General features: G+C 44.9%; 1 protein-coding gene across 1 annotated transcript in view; it reads left to right on the forward strand.

Moving 5' to 3' along the window:
- The window catches only part of GRTP1 (growth hormone regulated TBC protein 1), an 86,241-nt gene that overhangs the window by 14,129 nt on the left and 51,484 nt on the right, over positions 1–20,628 (forward strand). Inside the window, exon 3 of the mRNA XM_075563400.1 lies at positions 19,257–19,415. Within this exon, the coding sequence (XP_075419515.1) occupies positions 19,257–19,415 (159 nt within the window). The remainder of the gene's footprint in view (positions 1–19,256; positions 19,416–20,628) is intronic.

Genomic DNA, 20,628 nt, shown 5'->3' on the forward strand with positions numbered 1-20,628 from the left:
GATTGTATTTCTTTTAAAAAAAAACAAAACACATTTTATTAGGGGCTCATACAACTCTTATCACAATCCATATATACATCAATTGTGTAAAGCACATTTGTACATTCATTGCCCTCATCATTCTCAAAACATTTGCTCTCCACTTAAGCCCCTGGCATCAGGTTCTCATTTTTCCCCTTCCCTCCCCGCTCTCCCCTCCCTCATGAGCCCTTGATAATTTATAAATTATTATTTTGTCATATCTTGCCCTGTCCTATGTCTCCCTTCACCCACTTCTCTGTTGTCCATCCCCCAGGGAGGAGGTCACATGTAGATCCTTGAAATCGGTTCCCCTTTTCCAACCCACCCTCCCTCGACCCTCCATGTATCATTACTCACACCACTGGTCCTGAAGGTATCATCCACCCTGGATTCCCTGTATTTCCAGTTCATAACTGTACCAGTGTACATCCTCTGGTCTAGCCAGACTTGCAAGGTAGAATTCTGATCATGATAGTGGATGGGGAGGAAGCATTTAGGAACTAGAGGAAAGTTGTATGTTTCATTGTTGCTACATCGTACCTTGACTGGCTCATCTCCTTCCCTAGACCCCTCTGCAAGGGGATCTCCAGTGACTGACAAATGGGCTTTGGGTCTCCACTCTGCACTTCCCCCTTCATTCACTATGGTAGGATTTTTTTGTTCTGATGATGCCTTATACCTGATCCCTTTTAACACCTCGTGATCGCACAGGCTGGTGTGTGTCTTCCATGTGGGCTTTGTTGTTTCTGAGTGAGATGGCGATTGTATTTCTTTATGCTTCAAACATGGATACTTTTTTTAAAAAACATGGATACTTTTTAAAGACAAGTATCCCCCGCTTCTTGAAAGTCCACTTTTTGCCACTTTACTTTTATGAAAGATCTACATGAGTACCTGTTTTTGCTGACAGACAGAAATGCAAAAGTCATCTCTTTTAGGAGGAAAAAGGCTAAAAGTGAAACCAGGGTTGCCCTTTGTTTTGCAGTGAACTGTAAAAAGAGCAAGGGCACTCTGAGCAGCCAGAGAGGCGTGCAGCCCACCAAGCTCCTTCCTGGGGAGCGCCACTGCCCGTGCTGTACCTCTACTGTACGTAGGCTGTGTGTTCATCATTCCAGCTGTTTTTACTATCCGCTAGTGTGCTTTTAGGTTTTATGTATTATGTGACGGGATTTGTTATGCTAATTTGGGGATCTGGGAAGGCTCAGAAAAGTTTTCATACAAATGAATGGTAATCGCTTCCTTGCTTTACATCATTCAGTCTATGAAAGGCCTCATAGGAACACTCAACTTTTGCTTAGCTGGTGGAAGCCTGTAACAGGATTTGCAATATAAAAGCAAAGCTTTGAATATTTGCTTTGAAAATGAAGCCCTTTGCAGGTTACAGTAAGGTCATTAAAGGTATAAAGCAGCACTCCCTGGCTTTCCATTGGCAAACTGTGAATGTTACTTTATAAACCTTGCCTCTGTCTGCGGAATTACTCACTATCAGGTCATTGAGGCGCTTCTTATTTCCTGGCTTCTTTGCCTATATGTTTCCATTGTCATTAGGGAATGTCTTTAATGCACACACACACACACACACACACACACACAGCCACAGTTTCTAGTTACTTTCGCATGTAATTATTGTCAATAAAAATATTCACATACAAAAAAAAATATTCACATACAAAAAATGAGGAGCTGATACCAAGGGCTCAAGTAGAAAGCAGGTGTTTTGAGAATGATGAAGGCAACATATGTATGAATGTGCTGGACACAAATGATGTATTTACAGATTGTGAAAAAAGTTGTATGAGCCCAAAATAAGATGTTTTTTAAAAATTCAATACAATAATATAATTCTCAGTTTTCGGAGAATAACTGAAACTCTGAGATACCTCAAACACTATTTAGATTATTATCATTCCAGTCACAAGCAATGTAAAACAGTAATCATTATACCAAAATGAGTGGACATTTAATGAAGTGAATTCGATAAGAAGGAATATAGTTTTTTTTATCCTGTTTTCTCATTATTTGTTGAGAAGTAGTTCCTAAGGTAGGCTAACTTGTCTAGAGAAACAAAACCTGTGATGTTCACATATGTATAAGAAAGAGTTTGGTATCAAGAAGTAATTTTATATCAGGAAGGCATCCCAGTCCAACTCAAGCCCATGGGCACCATGCATACTGGAGCCCTCTTCAGACTCTGGTAGCTGCAGGCCAATGATGCCAAAATGGGAAGCAGGAGGTCATGGGCTGGTGGGCGCAGAGTCCTGTGGATCCAAGGTCAGTGAGAACCTAGCAGGGTGCCAGCACCTCCGTGGTCGGGTCCCACGACCCAGTGTCAGCAGCCCACACGGGGCTGTCCCTGGAGGCAGAAAATAGTCCCAGTGAGGATGAAGGTGAAGGAGAAGAGAGAGTAGAAGTTCCTCATTTCTATTTTATAAAAAAGATCACGCCCCTAAGGAGGCATCACCAGACGACCACCTGATTGACAGGTTGGACTCCACCCCTAGACTTTCAGACAAATTCAGGTTGACATAAAGTCTAACTACTATAGCTCCCTTGGAATTGGAGGGTTTTTTAATAAAGGGAAAATATTTTCTGAATGTGCCTCGGCTACTATTGTGTACTATCAAGTCCCTTCCGACCCAGCGACTCTCTAAGGCAAAGTGGAGCTGCCTCGGAGGGTTTCCTAGGCTGTAAATATTAATGGGAGGAGGTTACTTGTCCCATCCCCACTCCCTATGCACTCAGAGACCCCATAAGTAGGTTCAGACTGCTGACCTGTTGGTTTCCAATAAAGCATTAACTGTCACACCACCAGGACTCCGGAAATTCCCTTCGTCCCCCTTATTCCAAGATTTCTAACCTTCTTTTCGGAGAGTGACCATCGCATTCAAACGAGGTGATCTGCTTGGGATGATGAGTCGCATGCATCGTTGGCGTTTTGCACAGGCATTTGCTAGCACTGCCCCAGGACTTTTGCACATGCCTCCACCTGATGGGTTCTTGTGTGTGTAGCCACAGGTGCTAAGTAATTACTAAGACTGGAAATAATTTCTCCCTCTGCACATATCATTTTTAGACCATGTTGTTTTGGGTTTTTTTCCAGAGAGAGGTACCTGTTGGTACCTCCATCCCAAGATGGAGTAGGTCAGGCTCTGGGAAACCATTAAAATAGAATGTATGGAAAAGCCCCAAGCACCGTATTTGCTTTCACGTTCCCACTCAGATCGGTGAGTAGGTAAATAAGAGCCCAGACTGTGGGAGACACAAAACCTCTGAACTACTCTGAAAGTCTTTTCAAGGCAGTGAAACCCTGTGCTTGTGATTGGTACTCAGAGTTGCAAAAGGCGCCCCTGGGGTGCCGCGGTGAAGTGCTTAGCTGCTGACTGAGAGGCTGTCGGTAGGTCAGGACCCACGGGCCCACCCCATGAGAGAAAGACCAGGCTCTCTGCAGCCTGGGAATCCCCCCATCAGCTCTGCCCTGGCCCACGGGGCTGCTGTGTCCCCATGACAGCAACGAACAACAGAGTTACAACTATGAAGGGTCCCAAACAGTAACCCCAAACTCACTGCCATTGAGTCGATGCGACTCATAGCAACCCTCTAGGACAGGGTTGAACTGGCCCTGTGGTTTCAGAGACTGTCACTCTTTTTTTTTTTAACTTTCTGATTACTTTAATTTTTTTAATTTTTAAAGTTAATACATATGTCATATCATCCCATAGTTCAGTCGCATCTAGTAGAATTGTGCAATTGCTACTACCATTTGCAAACATTCTTTTTCTTCCTGGACTCCTTGACATCATCTCCCTTTACCACCTCCCCACCCCCCAGCCACTGTGCACCCCTCACCCCCGGACACCTTGATTCTGCTTGCTGTCCCTTTAGGTTCATCAATCCTGGGTTTCATATCTCGAAACACAGCAAACCATGTAACACAACTCAAGAGGGTGACCTCCAGTGGTATAACACCTCCGAGATACACCCTACTGTGAGCAAACAAAAACCCAAACAAACCCAAAATACTGACAAAGTGTCAGATTTATGCCTTTGCTCCTCGGGGCGCATCTCTCCAGTGCCCTCTGCTTAGTAACCCCTTTGCTCCTGCCCCTCAGTTGTGGACAGAGGGAGTTCACCGGCGGCGTAGCTCCCGAGCATAACTATTCACGGGAGTAGAAAGCCCCGTCTTTCTCCTTCAGAGTGGCTGCTGGTTTCCAACCGCTGGCTTTGCCAGCTTAGTTAGCCGCCCAGCTTTGTACCCACTACGCCACTACAGCTCCTTGCCCCAAGTGACAGTCTGTAAGGGGACAGTGGCGTGAATGGGGTCCGCACACCGAGAAACAATGCACCACTTAGGATCAAAGGGCAGCATTGAGGGTTCGGAAAGGAGGAGACCTGGAAACGGGAAGTGGGGGTGGGGTGGGATAGATGGTGGTACGTTGAGGGGGTTGCAATGGACACATGGAATCAGTGTGTTCGGGTTGCTGAGTGTCAAACTGAGGACCTGCTCTGTGAACCTCCTAATTCACAATACAAAGCAAGACCTAATGACCTGTGAAGGATGCCCAGAGCACATGGGTGACCGGTGGATTAGATAAGGCAGGCTCCCAAGAGAAGGATGTGCTCCCACTGTGCGCTGTCCACAGCTCCGTGTTAAGCTGGCCTGTCTGGTCAGACCTGAGGAATAAACCAGGAGGTCCCAGGGACAGAAGTGGAATGCCTCTGGGGCGTCCACTCATGGGGGCCCTGAGATAGCCAGCCTTGGAGTTGGGGCTGGTGCAAGCGGCCATGGACAGGGCACGGTACACCTGGGAGCACTGAGGGTAGAGGTGCGCTGTCCTTGTTAACAGCCTTCAACCTGACTGGTGGCAGCCCCAAGCCCGAGAGAAGAAAACTATACCAGGTCCTCCGGCAAACCCTTTCCTAGCCAGAAGACCCCTCGGCTCCGAGATGCTGGCTTGAAGTGGCTCTAGACCTCGTAACGAATGAAAGGGAGGAGGCGAAGGGTGAAAAGAGCAAAAGGAATCGGATGTTTCTGTTGTGCACTTGTCAGAAATGTTTGCCTGTGGCTCCCACTTTTCCATAGGCTTGTGACCTCCTCTGTCAGCTCTCCGCCCACCTCCCCTGCCCACACTCACTGCTTTGACACCCGAGGTCCTACGGTGTCTTGGATAGCAGCGGCGTCCCTGACTGTGACCCATCCACACGGATCCTGGCAAGTCTTGCCTTCTGGACCTCTTTTATCTGACCCACATCTGCCCACCCTCACTCACTGGGCACCATGTGGAGTTCAGAGCCCTCGGACATTTCTCTGTCCAACCACAGCTGCGGCCCTGCCAATCACTCCTTTCCCACCGCACCTGCTCTCAATCCCCATCAAGCCTCCGGTCTTTGGATTCCTCCTTTTCTCTGTATTTCAGTTCCCTGTGCATTCTGGACCTTGTCTGTGAAATCCGGCTCTGGAAGCTGCCTGCCATCTGAACTGCTCGCATCGCCAGCATCCAGGGTCCCGGCCCTTTGACCTACTGTGTGAACTGCACAGCAGAGGTACCATCCAATCCAGCACTGCCCACACTCACCTGTGTGTCTTTCACAAGGTGCCTCCGCTGCTGGGGCCGCAACCTGGCCCACATTGACTTGTTGACAGTGAGATTGGTTTTTTGTTTGTTGGTTTATTAGGGAAATTAACAGATTACCACAAGCCGGGATCAATAAAGTGAGGATACGGTTATTGGTCCATAACAGCGCCTCTGTTCAGCCAGCAACCAGGGCTCTCTTTGGTTCTCAGCCTCTCGGCCCTGTAGCCCCTTGGCTTCTGCCTCTGTGGGCCAGGAAGCCCCCCCCCCCCGCCCCTGTTGCTCTGTCCTGGCTTGGTGCTGCTCCTCTGCGCAGTCCCGTGGTCTCTGTGCTACAGCCGTTGGTGCCTCTGGTCTCAGCCTCCACCACTTCAGGCAGAGCTCTCCAATGTGGTCCCCTGCTGGGGCTTGTGCTGATGGTACTCGGTGTGGACTATTACCCCCAAGGAAAAAGAAGCTAGTGACTTGAGTCACACCCTCCATTAATATGGAGACTCCGAATACATCTCATCTTAATCCTGGAACAGAAAACTCCCTCCAATGTGAGATTATAACCACTGGTACAGAGGCTAGAATGCTCAGTCCATCACAAAAGAATCGAAGGGCCATATTATTAAGTAATTAACTACATCTCAGTCTCTTCCCTCAGTGGAGTTGCCCTGTCATCCGAGAGCCCTGCTGACTCATTGAGTTAAGCATTGGCTCATGCCGAGTAAGAGTCAACTCACTGGCAAGAGATTTGGTGTGGTTTCGATTTCTTCTCCTCCAGATTTTTAGAAAGAACTATGTTCTCTACTTCCCCTTCTTTCTTATTTCCACCCATTTTTTCACTTCTTGGAGGAGTGGTTACCAGTTGCGCTGCTTACCACAAGGTCAGCAGTTCAAAACCACCAGCCACTCGCAGGAGAAAGATGAGGCTTTCCACTCATATAAACCTCAGAAACCCCAAGGGGCAGTTCTCCCATGTCCTGCAGGGTCAGCATGAACCAGCATTGACTGGATGCCAGCAGGGTTAGTTTGGGTTGGTTTTCAGTTCTTGCCTCCGGGGCTCTATCGGCTATAGCCTTCAAGGCTTTCTTCTTGAGCCCCACCCCCGTTTCTCAGCCCTTGGGGCCTTCCTGCTAAGAATGATCTAGCCATCAAAGCTCAAATTCCATCAGGGGTTCCTCCTCTTTTGTTTTCCTTCAAATGTGAAGGAAAGGTACCAGGGACTTCAAAAAAATCCGAGAAAAAAAATCAATGAAAAGGTAGGAGAATTTTTCCACAAACTTTTTGAAGCAACCTTACAGTATTCTGATTTCAGCTCCTGATTCATCTCGGGAAGTGTCTTCGTTTCCTAAGGCTGCCACAACCGAGCAAGTGGCTTCACAGAGCAGGACATTATTGAGTCACATTTCTGGGATGCGGAAAGTGCACAGCTGAGCCGCGCTGTGTTAAATGGGTCTGTGGTCTATTGATGTCTGGTGACTGTGGATGTCCCTGGGAGTCCTTTGCCGCTGTCACTTGTCACAGGGTGGCTCCCATTGTATGTCTGACAACTGGGCCTGAGCTGCCCCTATAGACCCCACTCACAGGGAGTTAGATCCACCCTACTCCTGGATGACCTCTTTAGCACTGGAAAAGAAAAGTCCTATATCCAAACAGGGTTGCATTCACAGATACCAAGAAACAAGCAAACAAACAAAAGCTCATGAGGATCAAATCAATTCTGACTCAGTGTGCCTCTGCAGGACAGGGTGGAACTGCCTTTGTGGGTTTCTGAAATTGTAATTTTTTTAAACATTTTATTTGGGGTTCGTACAACTCTTAGCACCATCCATCCATTGTGTCAAGCACATTTGTATATTTGTTGCCATCGTCATTCTCAAAACCCTTGCTTTCTACTTGAGCTCATTTTTCCCTTCCCTTCCCACCACCCCTCCCTAATGAACCCTTTATACTATATAAATTATTATTATTATTTTGTCATATCTTACATTGTCTGATGTCTGCCTTCATCCACTTTTCTGTTGTCCGTTGCCAGGGAAGGGGTTATATATAGATCCTTTTAATCGGTTCCCCCTTTCTACCTCACCCTCCCAGTATCACCACTCTCACCACTGATCCTGAGAGGTTCCTCTGTCCTTGATTCCCTGTGTTTCCAGTTCTTATCTGTACCAGTGTACATCCTCTGGTCTAGCCAGATTTGTAAGGCAGAATTGGGATCATGATAGTGATGGTAGGGAGGAAGCATTTAGGAACTAGAGGAAAGTTGTATGTTTCATCTTTGCTATACTGCACCCTGACTGGCTCATCTCCTCCCCGAGATCCTTCCATAAGGGGATGTCCAGTTGCCTACAGATGGACATTCGGTCCTCACTTCACACTCCTCCTCATTCACAATGATATGGTTTTTTTGTTCTTTGATGCCTGATACCTGATCCCTTCGATACCTCATGATCATACAGGCTGGTGTGCTTCCATGTGGGCTTTGTTGCTTCTCAGCCAGATGGCAGCTTGTTTACCTTCAAGCCTTTAAGACCAGAGACGCTATATCTTTTGATAGCCAGGCACCATCAGCTTTCTTCGCCACATTTGCTTATGCACCCGCTTTGTCTTCGGTGATCATGTCAGGAAGGTGAGCATCATGGAATGCCAGTTTAATAGAACAAAGTGTTCTTGAATTAAGGGAGTATTTGAGTGGAGGCCTAATGTCCATCTGCTATCTTAATACTAACCCTATAAATATATGCACATAGACCTATTTCTCCATCATCATTTATAGAAATTTACATATGTACATGTCTTTATTTAGAACGGTATAAATGCCCTTTTCCTCTTAGTTCTGTCCTCTATTTCCTTTTACTTTCCTCTTGGCCCACTATCGTGCTCAGCCTTCATTTGGGTTCCGTAATTGCTCTTGGTTACATTGCCCTTGATCAAACCCTACCAGGCCTATTACACCCTCCTTGCTACTGATTTTGGATCACTTGTTGTTTCCTTGTCCCTGGGTTTGTTAATACCACTTCCTTTCCCCCACCTCCCTCTCTTCCATGTCTCCCGAACCCCCAAACCATTGGTCCCATTGTTTTCTCCTCCAGAATGTTTATCCCGCCAATCTTATCTAGATAGACCTGCAAAGGTAATAATATGCACAAAAACAAGACAGAGCAAAAAAAAAAAAAACAACAAAAGAAAACAAACAATAAAAACAATGACCAAAAAAAGGAAAGACTATAAATAATTCAAGGTCTGTTTGTTGACCTTTAGGAGTGTTTTCCAGTTGAGTCTAATGGGGTGCCACGCGCTGACCCCAGAGTCTATTTTTGGTATTCCCTTGGGACTTCGTTGCTCTGTTCCCCTTGCTGTTCTGTTGCACGCCCTTAATGTTTTGCCTTGGTGTGGTGGGGTCAGATCGGGTGCAATTCCCACACTGTGTCTCCAGTGTTGTCCCCTGTAGGGATATGGGCCAGTGAAGGATGTCATGTCTCATAGTTTAGCCTGGCTTATGATCCTCTCTGTGCATTGGCTGCTCTGAGCTAGGATAATCATTCTCAAAGATTGGTGGGCCAGGATATGCTCCACTCTCTACCTCACCTTTCATTTGCTCCCATGTGCTCTAATCAGACATGTCCATCTCCCTGAGTTTTAGGTTCAGTGTTCTCCTCTGAAGCAAATTCTGAGGAGAGCCGTGGCTGTCCATGTAGTTGGGATTGAGACTAGACCCTCAGACCTCTCTGCTGGTTCCCTGCTTCATGCCAGTAGGGTGCATTCACATCTTGGAGCGCAGGGTTGAAGTCTGGTCCCTCTTTCCATGTGGAGATATAAACGATACCCTCCCCTTGGGTGGGTTACTGCCCTGTTCCCCTGCTATCTATTTCCTTTTTGTTTGTTTTTTTTGCTTTTGCCCCCCTTCTTTTTAGTTGGCGACTATATGTAGCCCTGGATTTTGTCTAGCTCCTCTCATACTACCTCACCCTCACCCCAGGAATGTGTATATACATTAGCTTTTTCCCTATGCCTCTTTTGAATTTTTTTAAGCCTACCTCAGTGGACTCATGTTGTACTTGTCCTTTTGTGTTTGGCTTACTTCACTTAGCATAATTTCCTCCAGTTCCTCCCATGCAGCAATGTGCTTCACACATTCATCACTGATTTTTAGGGATGCGTAGTATTCCATAGTATGTATGTACCAGTTTTTTAATTCATTCGCTGTTGGAAATTTGGATTTTTCCCAACTCTTTGCAATTGTGAACTGTGCCACAATGAACACTGGATCATTGATGTCTGGCCATGGCCTGTTTCTTGCCTCATCTGGGTATATATGCCCAGTAAGGGGATAGTTGGGTCGTATAGTAGCTCAATTTCCTTCTGTTTGAGAAATGGTCAAATCAACTTCCATAGTGGCTGTACATACCTACAGGTCCATGAGCAGTGGATGAGAGTTCTTGTCTCACCACAGCCCCTCCAACACTTGTTGCTTTCTAATTTTTTGAAGTGGGCTATCTTTCAGGGTGTTAGGTAGTATCTCATTGTTGTTTTTATTTGCATTTCTCTTATGGCTAATGATTGGGAACATTTTCTCATATGGTTATTGACCATTCGGATTTCTGCCCTTGTGAAATTTCTATTCAGGACGTTTGCCCACCTCCTCAGTGGGCAATTAGTTTTTGTCTTTTTGGAAGCTAGCAGAGTATTGTAGGTTTTAGTAATAAGGCCTTTGTCTGATGTGTCATTGCTAAAGATGTTTTCCCAGTCCATGGGCTCTCTTATTACTCTCTTGGTGAATTCTTTCAATGTACACTGGTGTTTTATCTTCAGTATATTCCACTTGTTCATTTGTGACTAATCTGTATTTGTGCCCTTCCCTATTTCTGATAGCCTATGTATTCCCTGTGCCAAAGTTCTCAGTTTTGTCTTAATTCCCTCATTGATGACCCTCGTAGTTTGGGGTTTTACCTTGAAGTCTGTCATCCACCTTGAGTTTATTCTTGTACATGGAGTGAGATAAAGCTCTTGCTTCATTTTTCTGCAGGTTGATATCCATTTTTCCAGCACCAGTTGTTGACAGGGGCATCACTTCCCATTTGATATTTTTGGGGCCCTTGTCAAAGATCAGTTGTCTGCATGCTGATAGTTTTATTTCTGGGTTTTCAGTTCTTTTCCATTGGTCTGAGTATCTGTAATACCAATACCATGGGTTTTGACCTTTGTGGCTATGTAATATGTGCTAAAGTCTGGTAAAGCAAGCACTCCCACTCTGTCCTTCTTCTGTCCTGCTAATTCTGGGCTTCTTTCCTTTCCACATGAAGTTGGTAATCAGTTTTTCCAATTCTTTGAAGAAAGATGATAGTAATTGTATCGGGATTGCATTACACTTATACAGTGCCTTGGGTAGAACTGACTCTTTATTATGTCTTCCAATCCACGAGCATGGGATATTCTTCCATTTGTTGAGGTCACTCTTGGTTTCTTGTAATAGTGTTCTGTCATTTTCCTTATATAAATATTTTGTTATTTTAGTCAGGTATATTCCTAGATATTTCAATTTGTGCTTGGCTATTGTGAAGGGTACCACCTTTTTGATCTTCTCTTCTGTGGTCTTATCTGATGTGTATAGCAGTCTGATAGACTTCTATTTGTTGATCTTGTATCCTGGCACTCTGCCATATTCCTCTATCACTTTCAGTACTCCCCTTGTGGAGCTTTTGGGATATTCCAATATAAAATCATATCATCTGCAAATAATGACAGTTTCACCTCTTCCTTCCCCAAGCAAATAACTTTTATGTCTTTTCTTTGCCTTATGCTGTTAGCTAAAACTTCCAGTACAATGTTAAATAAAAGTGGGGACAAGGGGCATCCTTGTCTTGTCCCCCTTTTCAGTGGGATTATGGTTGGCTTTTCTCCATTGACTACCACTTTGGTGTTGGTTTTTTCATATATAGCTTGTATTTTCTTGAGGAATTTTACTTTTGTCTTAAACAGCAATGGATGTTAGACGTTGTTGAATGCTCTTTCTGCATTTATCGATATTATCATGTGGTCCTTATAATTTTTCATGTCAATGTGGAGAATGATACTAGTGGTCTTTTGTATATTGAACCATCCTTGCATCCTTGGAATGAATTCCACTTGGTCATGGTGAATTATTTTTTATATGCTTTTGTATTTTATTGGCCAGTATTTTGTTAAGGATTTTTGCATCAATGTTCATTAAGGATATTGGTCTGTAGTTCTCGATATCTTGTAGGATCCCTGCTCAGTTTTGGTATCAGTTAGCTTCATAGAAAGAGTTTGGGAGTTTGCCATCTTTTTCTATGTTTGGGAAGAGTTTGTGTAGGATTGGTGTCAGTTCTTCCCTGAATGCTTGGTGGAATTCTCCTGTGAAGCCATCTGGCCCAGGGTTTTTTGTTGTTGTTGGCAATCCCTTGATAACCTTATGTATTTCTTCTATTGCTATGGATCTATTGAGATTCTTGATGTCCATCGGTGATAGTCTAAAGAGGGATTGTTTTCCAAGAATTTGTCCATGTCTTCCAAGTTGTTGAATTCATTGGAAGACAACAACTGTGTAGTTATCTTTTTGATAGTACTGTGTAATTATCCTTTTAATTTCAGTAGGGTCTGTTGTAGTGTCCCATTTCACCCCTCATCCTTGCTATTGAAATTTATTCCCTCCAGCGGTCTGTCGATTCTGTTTATCCTTTCAAAGAACCAACTTTTAGCAGCATTAATTTTCCCCATAGTTTTCTTATTTTCCCTGTCCTGAATCTCAGCCCTGATTTTTATTATTTTGTTTCTTTTGATATTAGTAGGATTGTCCTATTGTCTCTGCTCTAGTTGTTATATATATTGTGCCAGAGTATCAATCATAAGTCTCGCTTCCTTTGTCAGGTGTGCATGTATTGCTATTAAACTTCCTCTGATAACTGCCTTTGATGTGTCCCATAAGCTTTGGTACGTTGTGTTCTCATTCTCGTTGCCATCTAAAAATTTCCTAATTTAATCTCTGATCTGGGCCAGTATACACTCCTTTTGCAATAGTTATTCATCCTCCAATAGTTTGTTCTTATTTTTGTCCTTGTTTTCTTCATCTTCCTTTTGTTGGTTTCCAGCCTTAAGGCACAGTGGTCAGAGAGGTCTGTATGATATCAATGTATTTAAATTTATGCAAATCCACCTTATGCCTCAGCATGTGGTTATCTTCGAATATGTGCCATGTGGGCATGAAAAGAATGTGAATTTTTTGTATTTGGATCAAAAGCTCTATAAATATCTATCAGGTCTAATTGTCCAATTGTAGTGTTTAGATCTGTAGCCTCCTTGTTGAGTTTCTTTCCCTGTGATTTTTCTTTCTCAGCAAGCGGTGTACTGAAGTCAACTACTATAATTGTTGAGGCTCTGATTTTTTTCATTTTTTGAAGCGTTTGGTTGACGTATTCAGTGGGTCTCTTGTTTGGGGAATATAGGTTTAAAATGCTTAGTGGTTCTTTGTCTACCATTCCCTTGAGCATTACATAGTGTCCCTCCTTATCTCTTTTTGTGGTTTTCACTTTGAAGTCAATTTTATCCAAGATTAGGATTGCAACCCTGATTTTTTTTTTTTTTTGAATTGCTGTTTGCTTGGTATGTTTTTATCCAGCCTTTGATTCTTAGCCCATTTTTGGCTGTAGTCTTGAGATGTCTCCTGTAGGCAGCAATTTGATGGGATGTGTTTTCTAAGCCAGTCTGCTAGCCTCAGTCTTTTAATACCTGAATTCAGTACATTGATATTCAAGGTTATTATCTCCATATGTGGACTCTGTAATGTCATCTCATGCCTTTTGTGTTGATGGTTTTCTTACCACCCTTTCTCATCGGTGTGTTGTGTGTGTGTGTGTGTGTGTGTGTGTTTCATTTCATTCTTGACTTCTTTCCACCCTTAAATCAATGCCATCTTTGGGTCTGTTTTCTTTTGTTGCCCTCTGGCTGGGGTTGTTCTATGTGCTGGTTTCTTATTTATGCTTGGTGAGTGCTGTTCTTCTGGCCATACTGTGTCGGCAAGGATCTTTTCTAGGGCTGGATTTCTTCTAACGTATTCTTTTGAGTTTTTCCTTGTCTGGGAAAACTCTGACTTCTCCATGCATCTTGATAGATAATTTGGCTGGATTGTTTTCCTTCAATCTTTGGAATACGTTACTCCACTCTTTCCTCTTCTTAATAGTTTTTTTCTGATTGGTCTGCACATACTCTTAATTGGAAACCATTTTATGTAATTGCTTGTTTTTACCTAGCTGCTCTCATTATTTTCTCCTTTTCCTATGTGCCTTGGTGACTTCTTTTGGGGATTCCATCTAGCTAGTGTTCTTTCCGCCTCCTGAATGGTTGCCTGTTTTTCATTCATTAAGCTGGGGAAGTTTTCCTCCAAGAATTCTCTCACTATTGTTGCAGGTGACTTCTTTGTTGTGTCTTTCTCTGGTAATCCAATTATTCTGATGTTCTTCCTCTTCATAGCATCAGACAAAGCTCTTAGGTTTTCTTCAACTTCTCTGATGATCTTATTAGGTTTTTTGTTCATGTTTGTTTAAGTGTGCTTGGCCCCCTAGGTCACTGGTGTAGTTCTCTGCCTCCTCCAGTCAATTGGTAAAGTCCATGAGTCTGCTCCTGGTTTTTGCTATCTCACCTCTAAGAGCTTGTATTTCCTTTTGGTGTTTGGTCTTTATCTCCTCTATCATTTCATCCTTTTTCTATATTTTCCCCTCATATCCTGTATGACCAAGCAGCATTCTGAAAATTTTTTTCCATAGAAGATCAATGTCTGCTTCTTCTATGCACGACATTAGGTTCAGGACATTTTCCAACACTTCCTATTGTTTTCCCTGTTTTTCGTTGAGGTCACTGGGACTGATTGCTGTTTGTGTTGCGTTGTTTTAGAAGAGCCAGATGCTATTTTCCAGGGAGCTGAAGAGCATTGGCATTCTCTGGGAGACTCGTAGGAATGCTTCTTCGAACCCTGCAGCTAATTTCACTATGGAATTGGCCTACCACTTTATCCTCCTGTGGTTTCACTTTTTCCATAGTTAACCAGTAGTCTGTCATTTGTAGGGCAAGTTGGATGGTCCTCTCAAGGGACACTTTTTGGGTTGTAGTGGATTCACGAGGATGATGCTGTACTGGGTGATCTCACAAGAAGCTGTGATGGTGTTCGCCCACGGAAGTTTAGGAAGCTGCGGAGGGTGTGTGGGGGTACCCACTGCAATGGGAGTATCACATAAGGCCAGTGGATTAGAGCACCACTTTTGTGTAGAGCACCACGAATAATGGGTGGAATTTCCCTGGTCAGGTAGAGCGCTGTGGAGGTTAGGCAGAGATTCCCGCAGCAGTGTGGAACATTGCTGAGTGTTGGCTGAGCTTCCTTAGGCCATGTGAGGCGCTACGGCAGGCAGGAGGAAGTTCCCTCGGTCATGTGGGACCACAAAGGATGGATAGGAGCTCCCCAGCCACACAGGCAGGATTTCACCAACCACGTGTTAAGCACTGCAGAGGGTGGGCAGGCAAAATTTCCCTGGGAAGGAGGTGAGCAGGAATTACCCCAGAAGAAGTTGGGCAGGATTACTCCTGGTGGAAGGTGGGCATGCTTTCCCCAGCCTCAGGTTACTTTGCAGAGGGTGGGGCTTTCCCAGCTGGATGGAGGGCAGGCATAGATGCCCCAGGTTTAGGGGAGTGGTCTGGGAGTGGGCAGTGGCATGTGAGAGAAAAGGGAAGAGTTAAAGAAAGAAAACACTAAGCCTGCTGAGACTGGGTGGGGTGGAGTGGGGTGGGAGGAAATAGAGTAAAGAGAGGGAAACAAAAGTAACAATATAGCTGAGCCCCAATCCCTGACCATGGGGCTAGAGGGGTTTAATCCCTGCCCTGAGGTGGTGGCAAGCTGTGGCTGTGTTGAGATAAAACCCTGCGCGGCCTCCAAATGATCCGGCTCCAGTTGAGACAGTGTGGGGCTAATGTCAAACTTTGGCCGACCTCCACTGTGGTAAACCAAAAACCCCCAGCCTCTCAAAACCTTGTAGATCTGTGCCTACTTATCTTTATGATGCTCCTCCTACACCCAGAAGTGTGAAATTTCCCTCTTAGTAACTCTCCTGCTCTGATTTCTGTGGAGTCCCTCTGGTATGCGTTACTCAGTCGCCATCTTCCCAGAACTCTCCGAAACTAACTTTTTACAGGAGTAGAAAGGCCTCATCTTTCTCCCCCAAAAGGCCTCATCCTAAGGTTTCAACATGTATGTTGTAGGCATAACTAGGATCCCTGATGATATAGTGGTTTTATCCATTAGGCTGCTAAGAGCAAGGTCAGTGTTTCAGAACCACTAGTGGCTCTGTGGGAGAAATATGGATTCTTTACTCTTTACTATGATAGTTACAGTCTCAGAAACTCACAGGAGTGCCCTGCTATCGAAAGAGATAGTGTCTGGGGTCTTAAAGGCTTGAAGGTGAGCAAGCGGCCATCTAGCTCAGAAGCAATAAAGCCCACATGGAAGAAGCACACCAGCCTGTGCGATCACGAGGTGCCAAAGGGACCAGGTATAAAGCATCATGCAAAAAAAAAAAGAATATATATATATATATATATATATATATATATATATATACACACACACCATAGTGAATGAAAGGGGAAGTGCAGAGTGGAGACCCAAGGTCCATTTGTCGGCCACTGGAGATCCCCTCATAGAGGGGAGATGGGTCAGTCAGGGTGTGATGTAGAACCGATGAAGAACACAGCTTTCCCCCAGATCCTGGATGCTGAGAAATATGGATTCTTTACTCTTTACTACGATAGTTACAGTCTCAGAAACTCACAGGAGTGCCCTGCTATCGAAAGAGATAGTGTCTGGGGTCTTAAAGGCTTGAAGGTGAGCAAGCGGCCATCTAGCTCAGAAGCAATAACGCCCACATGGAAGAAGCACACCAGCCTGTGCGATCACGAGGTGCCAAAGGGACCAGGTATAAAGCATCATGCAAAAAAAAAAAAGAATATATATATATATATATATATATATATATATATATATATATATATATATATACACACACACACACACACACACCATAGTGAATGAAAGGGGAAGTGCAGAGTGGAGACCCAAGGTCCATTTGTCGGCCACTGGAGATCCCCTCATAGAGGGGAGATGGGTCAGTCAGGGTGTGATGTAGAACCGATGAAGAACACAGCTTTCCCCCAGATCCTGGATGCTTCCTCCCCCCAACTACCATGATCCTACCATGATTCTACCTTTCAGGACTGGATAGGGCAGAAGTTGTACACTGGTGCATATGGGAGCTGGAGGCACAGGGAATCCAGGGTGGGCGATACCTTCAGGACCAGGGGTGTGAGGGGCGATGCTGGGAGAGTGGAAGGTGAGTGGGTTGGAAAGGGGGAACTGATTACAAGGATCCACATGTGACCTCCTCCCTGGGAGATGGACAGCAGAGAAGGGGGGGAAGGGAGACTCTAGATAGGGCAAGATATGACAAAATAACAATCTATAAATTATCAAGGGCTATGAGGGAGGGGGGAGCGGGGAGGGAGGGGAAAAAAAAGAGGACCTGATGCAAAGGGCTTAAGTGGAGAGCAAATGCTTTGAAAATGATGAGGGCAAAGAATGTGCGGATGTGCTTTATACAATTGATGTATGTATATGTATGGATTGTGATAAGAGTTGTATGAGCCCCTAATTAAAAAAAAAACAAAAACTCACAGGGATAGTTTTACCCAGTCTTGTAGCGTCTGTCTCTATGAGTTGACATAGACCTTGATGGCAGTGAGTGTTTTTTTTACAATTGGAGGCACATCTCACTGTATTGCTCTTCCCTTGATTGCACTTTCATGTCAGCGAGCATGTCTATTGGTGTCATATTCCCAACAGCATGTGGTCACTTCGTGTCTCTGAGTCATGTTTTGGTCATTCTCACAATATTTCATACCTTTTTATCATGTCCGTTCATACCGTATAGACGATAGTACAGTGTAAACATAACTTTTGTGTGCACTGAGACTCCAAAACATTCATGTGACTCACTTTAGTGGTCAGAGCTGAGCCTGCCTTATCTGCGGGGTCTGCCTGTGTGTTTGGGAAGAGGGAGGGCACAATGAATCCTTACCAGACTGCATGCTACCTATGCTTAATTTTAGGTGTTTATTGGTTCAATCACTATGATTACTCTGAGGACTGCCAAATGTACGTCTGTAACTAAAGCCCTGAAGCTGCCAGCCAGTCAGATCACACTTGACGTGTTTACTGCTGAACTCTAAATCTTCCAGGTTGACCATCTCACTTGTCTTGGCCCTCTCAGTCCATCCTCTGCTTAGCACCAGGGAGCTTCCAAGTGAACCCCTGACCAGGGTCCCTCCCCGTATGGCTTTCCTGTCACCTCCAGGTGACCCCTGCTCCTGAACCTGGCACACAAAGTCTGCCATCTGCCAGTGCCTTTATCTGCCCCTATTCTTGCTTTTCCCCTCCCCTGTCCATGGTCCTGTAGCCACACTGTGTGCTTGAAGCTTCCCACAGATGAGCTGTGCCCTCTAACTGTCTGTCTACCTTCACTCGGCCTCGTGCTCTCTGGCTCAGCCGCCCACTTTCCTGGTTATCTCCTCTTTGCTACTGTATCTGTTTTCTTTTCAGTGGTGTGCTTTTAAATTATTAGTAGTATTTTGTTTTGTTTTTGGAAAAAGTAAATTCCATTCCCCTCCATTCTCTACACACCATGACCAGTGACGTTAGCTGTTTTCTGCACTCTGTGTCATCCCCTTCCTCATTTCCAGACCAGTAATTCACCTCCTTTAGCTGAAACTCCTTGCCTGTCAGCCTCCCTCTGTATTCTTTAAGATAGCAAATCTACTTTGGGGCTATATACCCATTTTTTTAAGAATATAAAACAAAGTGTGTCCATCTTTAAAAAAAAAAAAGCTCAACTATGACTTACTTTGGGAACTCTGGTGTCATAGCACTTACGTGTTGGCCTGCAACCCACAAGGTCAGCAGTTTGAAACCACCTACCACCCCCAGGAGAAAGATGGGGGTTTTCTACTCCCATAAAGATTTACAGTCTGGGAAACCCATAGGGGCAATTCTACTCTCCTATAGGGTCACTATGAGTCAGCATCACCTTGATGACAATGAGGGTGGGTTTTTTTACTTAATGTATAGGGGACTTCAGGGTCCTCTTTAATTTTATCCTTTGACTTGGTCCTCACTTCCTTTAAGGTATTGCTCCTATACGATTATCTTTTAATGTCATTCTTCCACAAATGTTTCGATGTCCCCTCGTCCATGTGTAATAACTAGTGGTTTGATCCTGCACCCTGAGTCTGCTCCCCTTTATGTCCTCAGCATTGAGCAAGTGTTGTTTGGGGAGCGGGGGCAGCAAAGGGTGGATCAAGGAGTAACCTCTGGCAATCTAGTGACTCTTGTCTGTGTAGTTTACAGCTCATGTTAGGAGGGGGCAGTCGTCTCTTACTACAGGGTTGATGGAGATGGTGTATGAAGGCTTGGAACGGCCATCGCTTTTATTTGGGGAGAGAAATGATGACAGCTCAAGGCATCACCATTGTTGCCATTTTGACGGAAGAGCCTTTCCCCAGGATTTTTGACCTCACTGAATCCTCAGTGGTCCTTCTAAAGTGCCCGCTTTCTCTCTGTTTCAGTGAAGCGCTACATCCGGAAAGGGGTCCCCTTTGAGCACCGGGCACGCGTCTGGATGGGGGTGAGCGGAGCCCAGGCACAGATGGAACAGAATCCTGGCTACTACCACCGACTTCTCCAGGGAGAGCGGAACGACAGCCTGGAGGAGGCCATCCGGACAGGTATCCCTCTTGTCCCCTGGGCCATGCAGTGCGCATGAAAGGACGTGGGTCAGGTAATAGCAGCCCAGGGAAGAGACTGGGCTTGCACCTGTACTCGCATGCCGAGATGGTGCTGAGGAGGCTTATGTCATTAGAAATGCATCAACTGGTTTTAAATTTGGGTTTATGGTTTCTCAGAGGAAATGAAGAACTTGAGTCTTCCTGAGGAGGGAGTACTATGTGCAATTCATCCTGCAAATGTTTAAGCATCTAGCTAAATAATAAAGCAAATGTACCTCATGTTAGCCCATGCAGATTTAAACATACAGTTGTCTGAAATCAACTTTTTGAGTATCACAGTATAGTCATTTTCTGGGGCTGCTGATCTAACTCCTTTACCCTCCAGTATTCTCAGCCATCACGTAGTCAGAGGGTGGGTGGCTCTTCAAAGTTCAAGAGTATTAACTCTTTTTTTTAATCTAACCTAAATTAAATAATTAGATTTTTAGGAAATGTAAATGACTTTTTGATTGTAGCAGTTTTTGAGAACGACAAGTTGAAATGTAAAAATATTTCATTAAACATGTTACTCTAAGGTACTGAAAGGTTAGATTGACTTGAGCCACGGAGGGAGGGGCTGTCCTTAGAATGGGATGTGACCATCCTTCAGCCCTGGCTGTAGGCTTGGCTCTGTCCTGCTTGGGGTCTCATACCCCTACCGGGTTGAAGCTAACAGTCATTGAAATTCTGAAACACAGACTCAGAGAGCTGGGGCTCCGCCCTATGGGAGCCCAATCACTGTAAAGGAAACTACCGACAAAGGTCGCAGGGCAGAAGTGGCTCTGGGTCACAGCCTGGCTGTTCATCGCTCAGCACAGCCAGAACTGTTTCCCCTGCTTTGGAAGAAGAGGGCTTAGATTTAAGGTGGCTGGGCATGCAAACAAAACAGAGGGTGGATAGCGAGCTGCCACAGAGCGGACTCCGATTCCTGGTAACCCCGTTTGGCAGGGTAAGCACTGAGCTCTGCAGGGCTTTTCGGTGGCTGGTTTTTCAGAAATGGATCACCAAGCCTTTCTTCTTGGTGCCCAGGGGAAGTGGAAGCCACGATCTTTTGGTTAGCAACTGAGAGTGTTAATTCTTTGTGCCCCCAGTGACTCCAAGAATATTGACGTTAGCTTGAAAAATGCTTTTTAAAACTGTGTTTAGTTCCCAGCACTTGTGGATAAATCATATT

This window comes from Tenrec ecaudatus, chromosome 11 (genome assembly GCF_050624435.1).
Source record: "Tenrec ecaudatus isolate mTenEca1 chromosome 11, mTenEca1.hap1, whole genome shotgun sequence".
In the NCBI taxonomy this organism is placed as follows: domain Eukaryota; kingdom Metazoa; phylum Chordata; class Mammalia; order Afrosoricida; family Tenrecidae; genus Tenrec; species Tenrec ecaudatus.